The following is a 19,403-nucleotide window of genomic DNA, read 5'->3' as shown; positions in this document are numbered from 1 at the left end:
ATTTAATAAAGTTTACCATTTACCCATTTAAAAAATATATAATCCAGTGGTATTAATTATATTTAGAATGCTGTGCGTAGATTACATACCTAGCTCCAGAACTTTCCATCAGTTCCCAGTGGAAATCTTCTACACAAGAAGTTATCACTCTCCTTTTCTTTCCTCCAGTACCTGGCAACCACTCATCTACTTGGTGTGTGTTTCATTTAGTTTCAAGATTCACTCATGTTTTAGTGTGTCAGCACATCATTCCTTTCTATGGCTGACAAATATTCTGTCACACAAAAAGACTACATTTCGTTTACCCATTGGTGGGTATTTGGAGCGTTTCCCTTTGGGGGCTGTTGTGGTTGTAATGCTGCTTTGACTGTTGCTATCCAGGTGTTTATCTGAACATCTGTGTTGAGTACTTCTAAGCCTTTACTATTGGAGTGCCATCATTAGTTATATGGTGGCCATGTTTGACTGGCTGAGGACTTGTGAGGCTCCTCAGTGGCTCCAGTGACTTGTCATTTTTCTTTGGAGTTTGGTGGTGAGGATGAAACCCAGAGCTTTGCACGTAACAAGCATACACTGGACCACTGAACTGCATCCCTAGCCTATTCTCCTTTGCTGTTTTGAAATGTCAGCCATCTTAATGGGTGTGAAGTGGCATTTCATGGTGGCTTCAAACATGTTTTCTGGATGATTAGTGGTGTTGAACGCCTTTTCATAAGTATACTGGCCACTTTAATGCCTTCTTTGGAGAAATGCCTGTCATGTTCTGGCCCATTTCAATTTGGGCAGATAGGCAGGTTTGTTTGTCATGGGAATAAAATGCATTCTTGTATACTCCTTCCAACTACCTACCCTTCATCTGCCTAGGACCCTCCTACCCCTCCACCACCTGGAGGACTCTAAAGCCTCTCTAGCCATTCAGTTTTATTGTAGCTGAGAATACACTGATTTGCTGGAGTTAAGATGCACATAAAGTTCCACGTTGTATTTGGATGGCATGTCCTTTTTCAAAATTTATGTCTATAAATTTCTTCTTCTTTTCCTTGAGGTTTCCTATCAAAAGAACTCTGTCATGTGTGCTGTGTCCACATTCTAGATGCTTCTCACCAATCCCGGTGCTTCTGTCCCTTGTGTGAACCGATTGGAGGGAGGGCAGATCTGATCCCAGGTCACATTCTGACAGAAACTGGGTTGAGGAGCTGTGTGCAGTAGGAATGATCGTCTTTCTGTGGTGTCATTGCTGATCATTGTTATACCTATTCTTTCTGAACATTGTCCCAGTAACCCTAGGGTCACCGGATCATTAGTGTAAAACCTCTTTATAGGGAAATTCTTGTTAGCTGTTTGGTTGGCTTGATCCAGTTTTGGTCAAGAAAGTCCTGTTGGGTTTATTGTCTTCCTTGATTTCCCAGCTTCCAGGCTGGGCTGGGTGTGTCCCCTGCCTGTCCTCGAACTTAAGGATTGCATGTTATGGACAGTCTTGCCCATTACTGCATCATCTTGGTCCTCTCTCACATCCCCTAAAGAAAAGGTTTAAAGAAAACGATGCCCTGACCTTCTCTAGACAGTTGGATCAACAGCTTTAGGGTTGAGCCAGTGTCCCAGTTAGGGTTTCTATTGCTGTGAAGAGACACCATGACTACGGCAACATTTATAAAGGAAAACATTTAATTGGGATGCTTACAGTTCAGAGGTTCAGTTTATTATCATAATGGCGGCATGCAGTCAGGCATGGTACTGGAGAGGTAGCTCCAAGTCCTACATCTTACAGGCAACAGGAAGTGATGTTTCACTGGGCAGTATCTTCAGCATATATGAGACCTCAGAGCCCACCCCCACAGTGACAGACTTCCTCCAACAAGGCCACACCTCCTAATAGTACTACTCCTTATAAGCTTATGGGAGCCAATCACATTCAAATTACCACAGCCAGGTAGAGGAAAACCTGAAAAACTTGGCAGGTGATTGTGGTATGCAGGGGCGATTAAGGGTCTCCAGTAAGACACCGGACCCTGCCTTTGGAGGCTTACCAGCTCTGCCCTGCTGCCTTGCAGGAACTTAAGGAGGAAAGATGTTTGCTAATGGTTTCATGGCTACTTGGCCCCAGGTGTTTGAGCAGAAGTCAGGCAGCTGAGTGTGTGACAGAGAGGACTGTTTAGTCCTAGTGATGAGGGGTCACAGATGTAACAAGGAGGAGCCAGGGATAATATGCCTCAAGTGCCACTCCCAGTGGACCTCCCGACTCCAGGTAGGCCCTCCCTCCTAAAGTTTCCACAGCCTTCCCAAATAGTGCCACAGTTCCTATTCAAACTGTGACAGCAGGTCCCAGCTTCTGGACGTCATGGTGTGTCATCTTTCCCTAACTTACATCTCCTTGGTCAACTTCAGGAAGAAAGGGCATGGTGCCAGGGACTCCCACATCTCTCCTCTGGCCCTTCTTTTAACAGCACTGAGAGAGGGATTTAAAGAAGAGTTTATTTTCAATTTACTTATTTATAAATTAACCGCCCCCCCCCCAGCATATCGTACCCAGGCTCCCAAACAACTTCCAAGCCCTGCCCCCTGGCGAGAAGGTAGGCACCTGCAGTAACTCGCTCCTGCCTGTTCGGTTTCTTTTTCACTTTACATCACAAAACTGGTTCTTAATGAAGATAGCTGTACCTTGTGTGGTCTGCAGACTCTGCTCTCCATAGCCGAGGGCATACGGAAGTAGATGATGAAACATGAGTCATGCCCCCTGGCTTCTTGCCAGATACCCATAAAATGGCATTTCCTTAAATAGATCAGAACTTTAATGGCTATTTAAAGAACATATGGTCTTTAGAGGTGATTTGGTGGCCCTTAATTAAGTTTCAGACAAATTCAAACGTTTTTTAGATGTGTGTGTTATGTGTATGTACGTGCTTGTTTGTGTGTACCTCTGCACACGCATATGGGGGCTAACGGTCTATGCCAGACACCTTCCTTAATTGCTTTCCACCGTATCGTCTTGAAACAGGGTTTCTCACCGAACCTGGAACTCAACAATTAGACTAGCCTGCCTGGTCAGCAAGCCCCAGGGATCCTGCTCTCTCTGTCTCCCCAGTGCTGGGGTTACAGGCATGTGCCACTGCCCCCCCACCTTTGTGTGGGGTGCAGGACCGTAGCATAGGCCCTCAGGCTCACGTGGCAAGCACTTCGCTAACTGAGCCATCCTCCTGGTCCCCGTCTTTAGATATTTCTTGGCGTTTTCAATATATATTGAGATTTCTGTACATCTGAGCTTTCATGTCCCCTAAACTCCCAGTGCTTTCAAGGGAATAGAAGACAGGCCCATCTGATGGCCATTGACAGACGCCCATCCCTCAGAAAATTAAAGGTGCGGGGGCCTGAGGTTCTCTGCTGCAGGCCCTCCAAGGTGAGTGTCACAGGTGACATCACACTTAACGGATGAAAAGGTACTTTCTGTATTCGGCATCTGTCTTAGGGTTTTTGTTGCCGTGAAGAGACACCATGACCACAGCAACTCTTAAAAGGAAAACATTTCATTGAGGTGGCGGCTTACAGTTTCAGAGGTTCAGTTCATTATCGACATGGTACTGGCAAAGGGGCTGAGAGTGCTGTATCCTTCAGGCAACAGGAAATGGTCTGAAAATCACACTGAGGGAAGCTTCAGCAAAAGAGATCTCGGAGTCCGCCCCCATAGTGACATACTTCCTCCAACAAGGCCACAATGGCTCCCTTTGGGGGCCATTTTCTCTCAAATCACCACAGTACATTATTGTAGACATTTCCCCGACTGACACTGTCTGGCTTAAAGACGTAGTTTCACTATGTAGCCCAGGCTGGCCTTAAATTCTGGATCCTTCTTCCTTGGCTTCCTGAGTGCTAGGAGCATAGGCCTGTGCCACTACACCTGAGTTCTTATTGGATCTTTCTTGCACCCCTGTTTTCTTTCTTTCTTTTCTTTTTCTTTTAACATTTTATTTATAAAACCTAGTTAAATTTTAAACATTTTATTTTATTCTTCTCTCATGCAATACATCCCAACCTCAGGTTCCCCTCTTCCCAAGCCCTCCCCCTACCTCCCCTTTCCCCATATCCATGCTTCTCCATTTCCCTTCAGAAAAGAGCGGGCCTCCAAGTGATACCAACCAAACTCGGTGTCATACGATGCAGTAAGTCTAGGTAAACAGCCTCCTTTCAAGGTTGGACCAGGCAACCCAGTAGGAGGAGCGCTCCTGTTTTCACAAACATCACACAGCTCTTGTTTCTGTGTCCTGTGCCAGACAGAACTAACTGCTCTGTTGGGTAGAAAAGCCCAAAACTGATGTGAAAACTAAATGCAAAGTGAGAACTCAGCACTAAAGAACTGGAACTATAACTACTAGTATATCTTTTAGCTCCCTGTTTGTTTGTTTGTTTGTTTTAGAAACAGTCTCATTACGTTGCCCAGGCTGGCCTCAAACTCAGGATCTTCTTGCCTCAGAATACTGGAATTGCGTTTTGGTATGTGGCTGGTATGTGTCACTTTGCCCAGCCCCTGCTTCTTGTTTTGTTTCTTAAAGTGATTATTTTTTTTTTTAAGATTTATTTTATCTTTTTATTTTTAATTATGTGTGTCTGTGTATGGGATATGCACATTTGAGTGCAGATGTAGATAGGGGCCAACGGCACTGGAATCACAGGCAATTGTAAGCGGCCCTGCTGTGGGTGCTGGGAACCAAACTTGGGTCCTTTGGAAGAACAGTACATGCCCTTAAAAGCTGAGCCATCTCTCCAACCCCAAGTTTTATTTATTTTTAAGTATGTGTATGTGTGTGGCTATATGCATTGACTGCCAGAAGCCAGAAGAGAGGTGCCCAGGGAGTTGTGAGCCACCTGATGTGAGTGATAGGAACCTACCAAGTGATTGTCAATGTTGCCTGCCAACAGTAGAAAGAAATTCTATACAGAAATTGGTATACATTTTTTTCTCCAGAAAAGTGGGACTGATGACATGGTTCAGTGGGTAGAAAGAAGCATTTGCTGCCAAGCCTGAGTTTGGGTTTGATGACCTGAGATTTACATGGTGGAAGGAGGGAGACACACACACACACACACACACACACACACACACACACACACACACACACACACACACACACGATCAGCTGGCCAGCATGGCAGCTGCCCTGTAGGAGTTGGGAAGTGACACTCTCAGCCTGTAACCCTTAATCTGCAGTATAGAGGTGCCCCTGGCGAGAGCCCTGCAAGATTGAGATCTGCCTGTGCACCAAAGGCTACTTGTAAAAACTAGTGTCCATTGTAGGTCTTGTGACTAAACGCTTTGTAGAAAGAGTGACTGAAAGTATGGTCCTATTGCTATTGTAGGGTGTGGCCTTTGTGTGTGCTCTCCTCCTAAGTGGCCATTGCTCACTGTCACTTCAGAGTTCTGTGTCCTCTAGGCCTCTGAGCAGCACTGCTGCACTGGCCTCTCTCTCTCTCTCTCTCTCTCTCTCTCTCTCTCTCTCTCTCTCTCTCTCTCTCTCTAGGCTGTCATTTCCACTCATCACGTGGTGCTGGGGATCACACCCGGGCCCCCTGCGTGGTGGGAATGTTCCTACCGCTGAGCTGCACCACCGCCTTATCTTCGGAACACTCTCTTCCTTTGCGTACTAGTTCCTCTTCCCTTCTTTGCTCCTCTTCATGCCCCATTAAGGGTTCTTTTCTTCAGCGTGGCCACTGCTTTGGGGAGTTCCAAGACCTCCTTTCTCCTGACTGCTCCTCTGTACCATCCCTGGGTGACTAGGACACCGATGGTCCTCTATTTTCTCTTTCACTGAATTCTCAGTGCTACGAGGCCCCTCTCTGTTTACAGAATACCTTCGAGTTAACACATCTAAAATGTACCCCCTGTGTGCTCAAACCCTGTTTCCAGTGAGTTCTACTTCCAGGAAGGTCACTATGGGTGTTTGGTTATCCTTGGTCCTACATGCACGTCCCCTTCATGCATCTAACCCGTCACCAAACAGATTTGCTTTAGCTCTCAATTACGTCTATAGCCTACCTTCCTTTCCCTTCCTGCTACAGACCTCTGCAGTCAGCAGGGCGTCCCACCCCCACCCCCACAGCCTCCCAGTTCCCATCGACTCTTCTGAGTCCCTTTTGATTCCTGTTCAACCACACTTCCCTTTGCAGCCTTCTTTTGACCCTGGACTCTGTCAGGTCCACATGTGGGCTTGTTTTACTAGTCAGCCACCCCTGATTGCCAAGGCCTGACCCCAGGGCCTGGCCTTGGGTGAGGATCCATCAGATGGGCAAATGATCCTCAGAAAGAACTCTGCCCCACACCTTCCCTCTCTTGTCATCTCCCCAGGTTCAATTTCCCTCTCCCAGGCGGTCCCAGGTGACCATATTTAGACACAGACCTGAGGTGGTCACTGTCTCCTCGGGGGACTCTGGGCCCTTTACTCCTTGTTTGTTTAGTTCTTGGAGAATTTCATACAAGGTGTTTTCATCATAACCGCCCCCCACAACTCCTTCCAGATCCACTTCCCTCCCCATCCACTTTGTGTCTTCTTTTTTTCCCTCTTGTTTTTATGGTGATCTCCTAGAGTCTTGCTTAAGTCTGCAGAAAACAGATCCACTTGAGGAGGGCATGCTAGTCTTGCTGTTTTGAAGCAAATGATGATAGATTGGGTGTCTTAGTGTCTGCCTTCTTCACAGTGAATAGACAACTCAAGGACTCTTCAGGTGTCCCCTGAAGGCTTAGCAATTCATCACCATGGTGGACTGACATTCTATATCTACTTTGCTGAAGCCAGGGACAGCTGCTATCACTTATGTGTCCAGGAAGTGTGAGACCTGGCCCTCCCCCATCCACAAGCTTCACACAGTGCTGTTGACTTGGTTTTTTTCTGAGTCACAAAAAGTTTAAGTTTTTACCAATTGCCAAGAAAACCGAAGGGTGACATTTATTTGAACCTTGTGGGCAAGTAAAGTGACAAAGATTGTCCCCAGGCCAGCCCATCTGTCTTTGCTGTTGGCCTCAGGGGGATGTTTAGCCTTGAACTTGGAGAGACAGAACTTCAGGCTGTACCTGCTGCCCTGAGGAGGCCAGACTGAGAAACAGGAAGAAGCTGGCTCTGATGGTAGCAGACTTGCTGAGGGCCCAGAATTTCCCACCCATCCCGGCAGCCTGGAGCTCACTCAGCAGGCCGATTTTGGGAACAGGTGGTAGCCTCTGCAGGGCAGGGCACTTGGACATTCACTGGGTGGTGCAGGGAAAAGCTGGTTCTCTGGTACCTCTCTTGGTCTGACTTTTTATTATCCAGCATGTTTCTTCTCCGTCTGTTCACCGGCCCTGTCGTTCTGTCTGTCACTGTACTGTAATACGCACATGGCGAAGAGCTTCACACGTGGGCAGGGTTTCCTCTCTGACTTTTCTAGCACTGAGCTCTTTTTTTTCCTTTGCAAGCCAGCTTGGTGTTTGCAGACCTTTGTAAGTCCAGCTGACATTATTTTATTAGTAGCAAGACTTTGAGCCTTGACCATTAAAAAGAATAAACTATCTGGAGTGGCTGGGGCAAGAGACCTGCTAGCTGGGGCTCGCAGGCTTCTTCCTACTTTCCAAGGAGCACTCCTCTGTCCAGGCCTGGCATCCTTCCCAGCTAAGTGTTTTGGGAGCAGATCTGAGCAGAGGCTAAACTGGTACTTAGGGTCTCTTTGGGTTCAGTGCTTAATAGCCTCATAGTCCTTAGTCACCACCCTCCTCCTAAATAGCTCACCTCCTACCACCAGGGGGTTGGGAGCTCAAGACTCAGCCAGCTTATCTAGGTTTGGGCTTTATTTTGATCTGAAATGTTATCATCAAGTATCAGACAAAAGTACCTCTCACCTGGAACCCCCAGGATCCTTGGTCCAGCCCAGGCGCTGCTGTATCCTGTGTCTGTTTTGAGGGGAGGAACGGGGTGAGGAGGCACAGGGACAGCAACAGCAGCTTCTCCCACAATAGGGTGGGGTTTGTCTGGAGGAAGCAGGCCTTAGCCGGCAGCTGAGGTACAGGAGTCTCTGCTGTGAGGCGCAGTGAAGTTAGGCACGTCCACAACCCTGTGAGAGCTGCCTCTGTCCCCGGGAGCAGAAGGGGGCACCGACACAGGAAGAGGGGGTTTGTCTTTTTCCAGCAGTGAGTGACCTCAAGTGAGATACTGCCTCTGGTCTGGCATAGAACTCTGTGTCACTAGCAAACTTCCTGCTTGTCTGTAAAGCTTGTGCCTTAGCGTCTACATCAGTCACTTGGATGCAGGTCCTGAAAGAATGGGAAGGGTTTGTCTGTCTTCTTTTCATTTTAGTGTCGTTAGTGGGCTTTCCTCTCTGGCGTTTTGTAAACCAGAGACCTTTCCTGTTTGTTTTTACTGGATCTTGCATACCAGGTCATTCATCAGTCCTGGCCCATTCAGTTCTCTTGTGTACCTCATTTTTGTCTCCTTTCTGTGCCCAAGTCTGGACTTACTTTGTAAATACAGCACTTCCTCTGAGTGTGGATCTTTACTCAGATACCATCTGAGCAAGTTACCTACCAGTGAGAACTCACTCAAAAGAGTGAGAGCCACCACACTCTTTTTAAGACTTGTCCAGAATGGGCTGCCCGGTGGTAGAACACTAACCTAGCATTTGTGGGAACCCCCATCCCAGCACTGCAAAAATGACGGTGACAGAAAACCCCAGCTAAGCAAGATTTAGATGCTTCTTGTCTAGTGTTTGAAACAAAGGCTCAGTCCCTGTCATCAGTACTGCTGCAGAGAACCTTGGGCATGTGTTTTATCTCTCAGGTCCAAGATCCCTCAGATAGGCCAGGAGGTAGTGGCGCACGCCTTTAATCCCAGCACTTGGGAGGCAGAGGCAGGTGGATCTCTGTGAGTTCGAGGCCAGCCTGGTCTCCAAAGTGAGTTCCAGGAAAGGCGCAAAGCTACACAGAGAAACCCTGTCTCGAAAAACCAAAAAAAACAAAAAACCCAAATCCTTCAGATGGAGCTGGCTACTTTGGATGTCTACTTCCTAAGATTCAGATGAGAAAAGAGACAGTCAGCTGCGCATGAATGTATGCCTGCATCTCATATACATCTGGGAGGGGAAGGTGTCTTCTGTTGGCAATAACTGTTCACCATTTATTTCAAGGTGACTAGAACATCATCAGAAAACCCTTGGGAGTGGTAGCTATTAGCCCGAATGGAGACTCTTGGGAGGAGAAGGGAAAAGAATGACCAGGGAAAGCTGATCCAGTGTGGTACCAAGACAGAGGCTTCTGATCAGACCCAGGCATTTGGGGGAGGGTGATATCAGTGAACACTGTATGAGAGCATCCTTCTGCTGTGGAATAATCCTCGTTTTTTTTTGGTTTTACGAGACAGGGTTTCTCTGTGTAGCTTTGGAGCCTGTCCTGGAACTCACTCTGTAGCTCTGGCTAGCCTCGAAATCACAGAGATCCACCTGCCTCTGCCTCCCGGGATTAAAAGTGTGCGCCGCCACCGCCCAGCTGGAATAATTCTCTTGTACACTGTAAAGATTTATCACTCACATTGGCTTAATAAAACACTGTTTGGCCAGTAGCCAGGCAGGAAGTATAGACAAGGCAACCAAACTAAGAATGATGGGAAGAAGGGCGGAGTCAGGAAGTATGCCAGCCAGCCGCTAAGCAAGCAGGACATGTAGAAAATGAGTTACAAGCCATAAGCCACGCGGCAAAGCAAAAATAGAAATGTGGGTTAATTTAAATATAAGCATTAGCTAGTACCAAGCCTGAGCTATTGGCTGAGCATTTATAATTTATACTAAGTTTCCGAGTCAGTTATTGGGGAAGCAGCTGCCAGGACAGGGAGCAGGCAGTTGGGACAGGAGAACTTCCATTTACACCCTTCAGTTCCTAAGTCAGGTGCAGCACTTTGGCCACCACTAATTTATGTCACCTATCCCTCCAAGTCTAGTCAGGTCGCCATCCTTTTGTTTTTTAATCTGCCTTCCTTCTCTGTACAAGTTTATGAAAGTGTTGAAGTCAGATGGGAGAAGCAGGAGCAACAGTTATCAGTTACCCATTGCTCCTGGAGCCACTGCACTCAGCAAGGAGTACTTGGTGAAGATGCTGCCAGAGGGCAGTGTTCTGTGCACGCACTGTCAAGGGCAAGAAAATGCACTTGGTGGTGAAGCTGATGGCCTCGTGCTGCTCCGTGAAGGGACCACCTAGGTCTGTAGACACTAGCCAGCTTGGACACAGCCTCTCAGCTCAGAGCTTGGTCTCTAATGCTTTCAGGATCTGCCATTTTATAAAGCGGAGTGAAAGTGGTGAAGCGCCTTATCAACTGTAGAACTGCAGCCCCTTGCCGCTTTGAACAGTGTTGGATTACTCTGGGGACCTCTCGTTCCTGGAGGAGTCTCAAAGGGTGGGTGGTTTGCCTTACATAGTGAGATTGGACTTGCTTGCCTCAGGAGGCAGGCTCTTGATGCAGTTGAAGGTGTAGCATGCAATAAACTGAGGTGCGAAACGAGGTGTTGAGGAGCTGTTGATCAAGTATGTGCCAAAGCCTGGTGCACTTGGGGTGCTTTTCACCTTCACTACACATGTCAGTCCCTGAGCAGAGCGTGTCTTCTCCTGTGCATGCATACTTCTGAGATGCATAGTGGCTGAAAGGATGGGGGTTTGTTGTTACTAATGTCCCCTTCCCTTAAGCAAACCAGTGAGTTGATTGGAGTTCCTCAGAGGAGTGGGAGGAGCTCCTTACAGGAGCATAGTTATTCAAAGGCAGCAGTATCCATCGGAGATTAGTCACGAATGCTAAATCTCTGTAGCTCCCTACACAACTTGCAGGCAGAGAGGAGTCTCCTCAGTGTTACTGGTATTTGTAACAGAGTCTCTCACAGTGTCTGCACATCTCAAGCTGGCTTTGAACTACTAGGATTACTAGGTGTGTCTCACAATGCCTAGCTTGAAAATCTTTGAATGCTTTAATAAGTAATGAGGAAGCCATTGGTTGTCACCCACACCTGGCAGGCATTCTGTACTGTTACCATAGCAGGCCTTGGAGAGGCCTTTCCATGTGTGGAACAGCCTAGAGATCATGTCTCAGGCCCAGGCCTCACCAGCAGGAACACCAGTCTGCAGTTGGCAGGTAGGTGGGATGGGTGATCCATAAAAGGCCTGGTGATGGTCACAGGGTAACTTCTGGGACATGGCCCACAGCACACTCTGGTTCCTCCAAAGCGAGGTCACATTATGGGAGGCCGCTGTGTCCTCCGTACACAGCATTCCTCCTGAGAAGATCAGAGAACACACTACATCCCTCTTTTTCTTTTCCCTCAGAATATCGACATCACAAACTTCAGCAGCAGCTGGAACGATGGGCTGGCTTTCTGTGCATTGCTTCACACCTATCTCCCAGCCCACATACCCTACCAAGAACTCAACAGCCAAGATAAGGTGAGCAAATAGAGATGGTGCCTTGTTAGTGGGTCGCTCACTCCAGCCTTGCCGCACAGCAGCCTGTCCAGGCTCGTTCCCCTGCGACTGGTTGTTCACACACAGCCAGCCAGTCCTTGGTCTACCCAGAATGCCCTGTAACATCATTCCTAGTGGGAGTAGTTGGTTCTTCTTGAGTGACAACTTTTAGGATCAAGGGCTTTAAGAAGTGCCAGAGAAAGCTGATAGTGGCATGAACAGTCAGGGCAGTGCCAGCTAGCCTGGGCTAACCTGTGACCAGCACTTCTGCTCACAGCCTCTTCTCCACCATGGGTCTCAGAAATGACCAGGCAACCATTCTTCCAGTCCAGGATGTGGCTGAGGTGTCCCGCAGGGGAGAAGAGCCTTTCAGCAGGCATACGCTTTAGCTCTTGGGGATCTGTACCCGGTTAGCTGGGGCCCTTGTGCTCAACTTTCTGAGCAAGGAAAGAGTAAGTAGCTGGCTGGGGAGGAGGGGGTCAAGGCCCATGAGGTCAGTCTGCCCTCATGATCTTCCATTGTCGATACACTGCACTGACATGATTGCTTTTACAGAAAAGGAACTTCACCTTGGCTTTCCAGGCAGCTGAAAGCGTTGGAATCAAATCCACCCTGGTAAGCCCACAACTTACTGAGGAGTTGCTGACAGTGCCTTCTGCCTAGGAAAAGTGGTCACAGGTGGGCTGGGTTGAGGGTGTTGAGTGCTCGTGGGATCTCAGCTGCTGCACCAAATGCTTCCCTGAGGAAGCATCCAAGGGGTGGGTAGCTCGTGATCACGGTCCCAGCAGCCCTCGTGTGGGGCTAACCTCATGATTATCTGTTCCTTAGCAGAATCTCTGGGTTCAGGGGGAAAGTGTCACTGTGAAATGCATTTTGCACAGGGCGCTGTAGCTTTTGTTGGTCTGGAGGGTGAGGGCCAGGAACATCCTGAGTCCAGAAGATGTTCTGGAAGCACAGCCCTGCCCACAGTTCCTCCCAGGGGCCATAGGAAGGTGCTGAAAATACTGCTCATGATGCAAAACACCAGTGGTAGAAAATGAAGGTCCTTTCTTAGGCTTCTGCCCTGCCCCAGCTGAGTTCACACAGACAGGGAGGCACCTGGTGGGAGCTCTTGCTGTTCTCCACAAACCTATGGATTCCAGATGCAAAGGGATGCTTCAGCACCTAGAGAGACAGTGCCCAGACCTGCTCCTGCTCAGGGCCATGCACAAAAGAAAGGACCCTGTGGCACCAGAACATTCTTAGGACCCTACAGTACCTGCAGGTCTCCAGGTCTGCCTCCTCAGCCATGGGCACCCATTACCTTGACTTGCAATACCTGCATGGGCCTGGAAGAAGTATTTACATCCATAGTTATACTACAACAGTGTTTGCCTGTAATGTGTCTTCTGAGTTCATAGAAGCAGGCTTGCTATGAGTAGCTTCTATCCAGCTGTGTAGGAAGAGATGGGGTGCAGTCGGACATTTCATACCATGTACGAAGTGTTCTCGCACATGAAAAGTGGTTAGGTGTTTTAGCCTAAAAGGGAATCTCATAGTCAAGATTCATTCACTAAGCCTTATTTTCTGAGTCTTAAGTTGCTCAGGGTAGCCCTTCTCGCCCCACATGCTCAGGGACACTTCTAGGTCTCTCCACTGTGAAATAGCCCTCAGACTACCATTTTGGTTGCAGCAGGCACTTGTGACAGGTGCTGAGACACTGGGGCCAGGAGCAGTCACTTTCCACACCACAGGTCACAAGTACTCTGCTGAAGGCAACTAAAAAAGAAAGTCTTGGGTAACTTCTGACACACCGTGGTACTGTGACCTCAGAGTGTCTCCAGAACCAAGGGAAGTCCTTCCAGCTTTGGCAAGCTATGGCTGGGACAGAGAGGGGACCCTGGTGGCACAGGAGTGTGGCTTGGGATCCTGATAGGAGGGGTGCTCACCGGGGCCATTGGTGGAGGTAGAGCAGGTACTCGTCGAGGCCTGTCCTCTGAAAGAGGCAGGAAGCATTAGACAAAAAGCTGTCTGCTGCTTGCTGGGACTAGAAGCCTGTGGGATGGCCTGGGAAAATAGATGAGTCCTAACTGAGCCTCTTCTCTACCAGGACATCAATGAGATGGCACGCACCGAACGACCTGACTGGCAGAATGTAATGCTGTATGTCACAGCCATCTACAAGTACTTTGAAACCTGAACATACAGGAGGAGCTGCTGCTACCAGCTAAAGACCTCTGCAGTCACCAAGTGACACCAACACCATTAGCTAGAACCCCTAAAGCTTTCAGCGACTCTGGGCCTCCCTGCAGGGAGTGTGCCCAGCTCTAGGCCTCTGCATCGGAACTGGAACTGCAGACCAGGGCTCTTCCATATGGCCATCCTCAGGAGCAGGAAGCACAGCACACAGCCAGCTTACTTCCAGAGACTGTGAAGCTCCATCAGTGCCCTGAAGTCTGAAAAAACAGGAAGGCTTGTGCCCGGCTCGTCTTGGGAAATGGGATTAAATTGTGGGAACCAGGGGTTAGTGAAAGCTTAGCCATCGCGCTTCCTGACTGTCGTCCATGTGATTCCCAGTGCTGGGACAGAGCTGGCCTTGGTCCCTTTGTGTGGGCCTGCGTTCTAGGAGTGTGTCAGAGAAGAGAGTCATTATCCTTTCCATGTAACAGGACCGTCTTTACCACTGCAGTTTAACTTAGAAGTGTCAAAAACCCAGCTTAGTGGCCCACAGCCAGCTGAGTCTACACTGCCACCAAGCAGACTTTTGTCAGCAAGAAGCAGGTGGCACGCTCACTGGGTGCTTAGCCACTTGCCCCTGGCCCCAGGGAAAAGACTGGTCACAAGGAGTTCTCCTAGTTCAAGTTGTTGTTTTATTATAAGCAATATTGGAAAAATAGCTCCTATTCTGTTAGTACCAAAGTCAATTGTTTTAGTACAAATAGAAATTAAACACAAAATGTGGGTATTAGCATGGTGAAGGTGAGGATTCATGCAGTACGGAAAAGGAGGAGGCGCTTTAGGGAGCCAGAGATTCACGTCATGGATGGCTGCCCCTCCAGGGCAGGAGTTAAGACAGTGCCTTAGCCCTGCACCAGGACAGCTGAGCCCACACCTACATGAGTATCCTGCATGTTGGTGGGGACTCTGGTAGAGGTGGCTCCGTGCTGTGCCTGGGGTATGGGGCCTACATCACGAGCCAAGGCCTTACTCAATTCTGTTGATTTCTGGCTGGAATTTAGCAGCCCCTTTTCAAGAATAGGAAGCCCTTATCTCATGTGCCTGACACAGAAGCTGTTGTTTGAACAATGTCAAGACCTATGTCCAGGATACACTTGTTTGCCACCTGCAAGATACCATGAAGAAGACCAGCCATCAGTAGAAATGGGGCCACAGCCTCAATAACTAGATGGATGCTGGGAATGTCTCCCAGGAGGCATGCCCAGTTCAGTCACGGACCGAGTGAGGTTCTGTGTTCAAGCATAATGCTTTACCCTGGGACTTTGGTGTGTCTGTGGAACCTAGAGAAGAAAGCAGTTATTAGGAAGTGGGCTGTGTCTGTATGCGTTGCCATCAGACAGACAGCCCCTCCATCTACCCCGCCTAAATGTCCACATCTAGCAGCTTATGCTGCACAGTGTACCAGAAGCCCCCTGTTATTCTCTCTGGCCCAGTCTCTGGTCTCCCTTGGCCCGGTTCTGTTCTTGATCTTGTTCTCTGATGAGACCTGTCAGGGTGACTGACTGTCCCTGTCAGAACCACTGTTTGCTGATGAGTCTCCACTGAACTTCTCTGAGCTTCTAGTCTCCGCTGTCATCTGCCTTCACTGAGGCCTGTCCACTGTGCACCAGGGTGTTGGATCTGAGGCCAGGCTTTATTTATTATGTCATGAAGAAGGGTTGTCTTGTTAAAGAGACTTTCCTGGGCTTACACTTCACAACTTCTGTCCCTCTCTGGCTATAATGAGTCTAGCCTCATGCCAGAGTAGAAGTTGCCAGAGTTTTCGGAAAGTATTTAGAGTAAGTTGGCTGCTGCTGAAGGGGTATGTCCATATTGAGATAATGTTTCTGTTCTGGAATCTGAGAACTTCGGATAGGCCTGGAGCCAGTAGCAGGGACAAATGGTGGGCTGCCCCCCAAGGCTGCCCCCCAACCCCCAGACTCAGGGCAGTCATCACAGACAGGGCCAGGCTGCCCATGTTTGTGCGAGGGCCCACAAGTCTACAGGTAACTCCAGACCATTGCTTTTTGCCTTCTCTAATAGGCCCCTAAAAGAGCACTGTTAGCCCTGTGGGCAAGCTTGTAGATGGCCATGTGTTTTTAAAAGTAGTATTTGGGAGTTGGTAGAGTGCCTGTCTACAATGCATGAAGCCCTGAGTTGAACCCCAATACCACATCAACTGGGTGTGGTGGTGTATACCTGTAATTCCAGTACTTGGGAAGTGGAGGCAGGAAGATCAGGAGTTGAGTGTACCGTTGACTACATGATGAGTTTGATGCAGCCTTGGCATGCGAGACCCTTTCCCCAAAATAGGTGATATTTGGAGGTTCTTTCATTCTAGGGCTGCTTCCTGGGAAACTCCAGGATGTAAACTTGCCTCTCTTCCCTAAAGCACAAGCTTCACTACAAAAGGGCCAGTTACCTTTCTACTTTTCTCAGTCACAGGCTTCTGCTGATGAATGATACTTTGTCATTTTGTTCTAGTAAATACTCTTGAATGTATTAAATTGTCATGTTTTGAGTTTCTAGTTTGTTCTACCTCTTGCTGCCCCTCTGACCTTATGCAGGCCAGAACTCTAGCCCTCCTGTGGAACTGGAGGAGAAGGCATGGGTGCACCCTCCTCAGGTTCATCTGCTGTAGCACCCTGAAGGCAGCTCTGGACAGAGGGTGGAGGAAATGGATGAGCCCAGAGGTTCTGGCCTGCCCTGAAGCCACAGGGTAGTCCCTGCATGAGTGAAGCCTCCCGAATAGCCCACACATTGGATGAGGATGTCCCAAAGATTTTTGTTTGGGTTTCTTTTCTCTTTATAAATGTTAACTTCTAGAGATGGATGTCAGGATGTATAAAATTACAGAGGTGGGACATTCTACCTAGTGGCCCCCAGGTAGGTGGTTTTCCCCTGTGCATCTCTTTTTTTGCTGGGGTTCAAACTCAGCAGGACCTTGCACGCGCTATACAAGTTCTCGGCCTCTAAGCTGTACCCCAGCTCCTTGTGTGCATCCTGTGTGTGGTATTTTCGAATCCAGTGTGCTCAGGTTGGACAACACTTTCTTTCTACTTTGCACATGTCACACGTACAAGAGATCTGTGGGCTTACCATCTGTACACATGATGAGCATCCTGCCTGGGCATGATACCCTCCAGGATTTAGGGTCCCAGGGAGGCCAAGACTCTATCTGGCATGAGTTTGGATATGTCATCAGAGTGCCCACAAGCCATGACCTCCAGTGGAGCCAACACTTCAGGTGCCCTGAACAACCCATGTGACCCTAACTCAAGCCTTGAGTAAAAAGGCCCTATGCTGAATTTTTGGAGCTGTCGTGGCAGGGGCCGGACCAGGACTGCTCCAGCTCTTGCTCACTGTCTGAACGCAGGACTTGTGTCCTCTAAGCAGGACAGCAGGATGTCCTGTCGCATGGCAAGAGGAGATCTAAGCCTGCCTGTGGCACGTCGATGTGTCCCTGAGACAGCTTGGGCTCCTCCAAAGAAGGGCTTTCCTCAGCCCTGCCCACTGCATGTTGTATGCTGACCCCGAGGGGCTCCTATGTAACCAAGTTTATCTGCCAGGAGTCTCTCAGTGATAACATCCTTCCTTATCTTAGGTCTGGTATTGCCTGTCCCAACCAGTACCTTGAGAGGGGGGGTTCAGAGCTCTGAGGGGCAGCTCTATTGGGAAAGGAAAATAGGTTCCTGGGAAGAAAGAGGTAAATAGAACGTTTTCCAGACCCCTGTATCTACAGCCTCTGGAAGCCAGGGCACCCAGTGGCCAGCTCTTGCCCTATCCTGACAGGGCTGTTAGCTAACACTTCCCAAAGTCTCGGAGGGGCTGCACTGTTTGAGTTGGTTCCTCCAGCGGGAAGTGATCAGACGTGAATGGTCTCAGTGTGTGGCCACTCTGCTCCAGTTGGAGTGGTGAAGGTGGAGCCCCAGACTGCCGTGACTCCAGTCTGGTGGAACAGCAGCAGGTTGGATTCCCCAGGAGGAGGCCAGGTAGGGATAGGAGAGGAAGTCCACACTTGGGGCTGAACTGCTATGAGGGTGGGTCAGAGGCATGTGGTTTGCCTGTGACCACCACCAGGCCCAAAGCAGCCTGGGAGGACTGGTCTTTGTCACCAAAAGTTCCTAGAGGGTGTCTGTATGGCCCTATGTGTGAGAAGGGGCCATCAGGGTCTCTGCAGTTTGGGAGCTGAGTCCAGGAAGAGAGAGAATGAGATCTTGGAAGGGCGATGAGCAGGTGTGCTCTCAATGCTGTTCTTGTGTGGGCTGGACCCTAGAGTCTTCCCCAAGGTGTAGATGCTGGAGCTGCAGGCCCCTAAGGCCAGGCATCCTTTAATGCAAAAGAGGCCTGGTGCGTCCCAGGGCTGGGGGTGCACAGAGCACAGGGAGGTGGCTTAGGGCCATCCTTGAGGGTGGTAAAGGTCAAACCCTGGCATAAGGAGCTGCAGAGCAGTCAATTCCCACCAGGGGGCCAAGACAAGGCTGCACACACCTGTTGGCCTGTCTACACTACGGCACCAGATTAGCTCTGGGGTTGGACTCCTGGTCAGCTGCTCTCCGTCCCAATGGTAAGAAGTAGATACAGGATGGAGAATTTTCCCACAAGGCTATATAGGTTGGGAGGGAGTTGCCCTCCTGTCTGCCACGCTTTGGACAACCTGGGCTGCTTCCGCTCGCATTTTGCCTTTTCAGGGGTTGTCCCTCTGAGGATGAACTTAGCCTCTTGCTCACAGGAAGAAAATTGAGCACTTGGGGTGGCCTGGGGTTCTCAAGGGACTTGGCCCAGAGCCCACTAGGCTCATAGTCCCCTGTCTTGGCGTGTCTTGTTCCCTGATGTGGCCCAGCTGGCCCTAGAGCAAACAATGAGGGTCAGAGGCCACGCAGGTGCATCCTGGGCAGGAACAAAGAGCTGGGGGGTAGGGTGGAGGAGTGGTCTGAGAGTGGAATTCTGCAACATGACAGAGCCCAGCTGGCCCCACGGTCGGGACTGAGGAATTGGGACCGGGACATAAGGAAGGGTGGGCAGCTGTAACCTTCAAACACTGTCTGGGACTACGAAGAGAAACCAAAGCCCAGAACTAGAAACCGAGTGGGCTGCCGGGGCAGGATCCGCTAGAAACAGGCCTATACCCTCCTCCTTTGAAGCCTTTTCAGGAAAACCCAGGCTCCTGATTGGTCTCAGCACCCATGAAAAGCCCACGTAACTGGGAAGGGAGTCAGGCCAAGACCAAAGTGAACCTTTATTGTCTGGGAAGGCCTGAGCCAGCCTCTCATGGCTTGGCACAGCTCTTCATGGCCATGTGGGCTGCTGGAGCTGAAACCATCCTGGCGCTGCCTGATCATGGTGGCCTTAGGAAACAGATAATTTTTGTGGTGGGATGCTACCCATCAGAACTTAAGGGTGAACTGCAAGGGTCACCGGCTTTGTTTTCCTGAGGGCCAGTATTGGAAAGGAGGTCTTACTCCCTGGGTAAGGTGATGCTGCAGTGTACCAGGCAAGCCCCTCTAGAGCAGTGGTTCCCAATCTTCCTAATGCTTCAACCCTTTAATACAGTTCTTCATGTTGTGGTGGCCCCCCAACCATAGAATTATTTTCGTTATTCATAACTAAATGTTGCCACTATTATGGATCAGTGCAAATATCTGCTATGTCCGAGAATCTTAGGCGACCCCTGCGAAAGGATCGTTGGACCCACAAAAGGGTCACAATTCACAGGTTGAGAACCATTCCTCTAGGGGGCTCCTGGAGAAAGGAATTGGAA

General features: G+C 49.3%; 1 protein-coding gene across 1 annotated transcript in view; it reads left to right on the top strand.

Annotated features, from left to right (window-relative positions):
• The window catches only part of Specc1l (sperm antigen with calponin homology and coiled-coil domains 1 like), a 112,567-nt gene extending 96,401 nt beyond the window's left edge, over window positions 1-16,166 (top strand). Inside the window, exons 14-16 of the mRNA XM_028874212.2 lie at window positions 11,312-11,428; window positions 12,002-12,061; window positions 13,536-16,166. Coding sequence (XP_028730045.1) covers window positions 11,312-11,428; window positions 12,002-12,061; window positions 13,536-13,625 — 267 coding nt within the window. The 3' untranslated portion in view covers window positions 13,626-16,166. The remainder of the gene's footprint in view (window positions 1-11,311; window positions 11,429-12,001; window positions 12,062-13,535) is intronic.
• Window positions 16,167-19,403: the final 3,237 nt, after the last annotated feature.

The sequence above is a fragment of the Peromyscus leucopus genome, chromosome 16_21, assembly GCF_004664715.2.
Source record: "Peromyscus leucopus breed LL Stock chromosome 16_21, UCI_PerLeu_2.1, whole genome shotgun sequence".
Classification (NCBI taxonomy): Eukaryota; Metazoa; Chordata; class Mammalia; order Rodentia; family Cricetidae; genus Peromyscus; species Peromyscus leucopus.
Note: the sequence above shows the minus strand (reverse complement) of the source record. Positions and strands in the feature narration are given on the sequence as shown.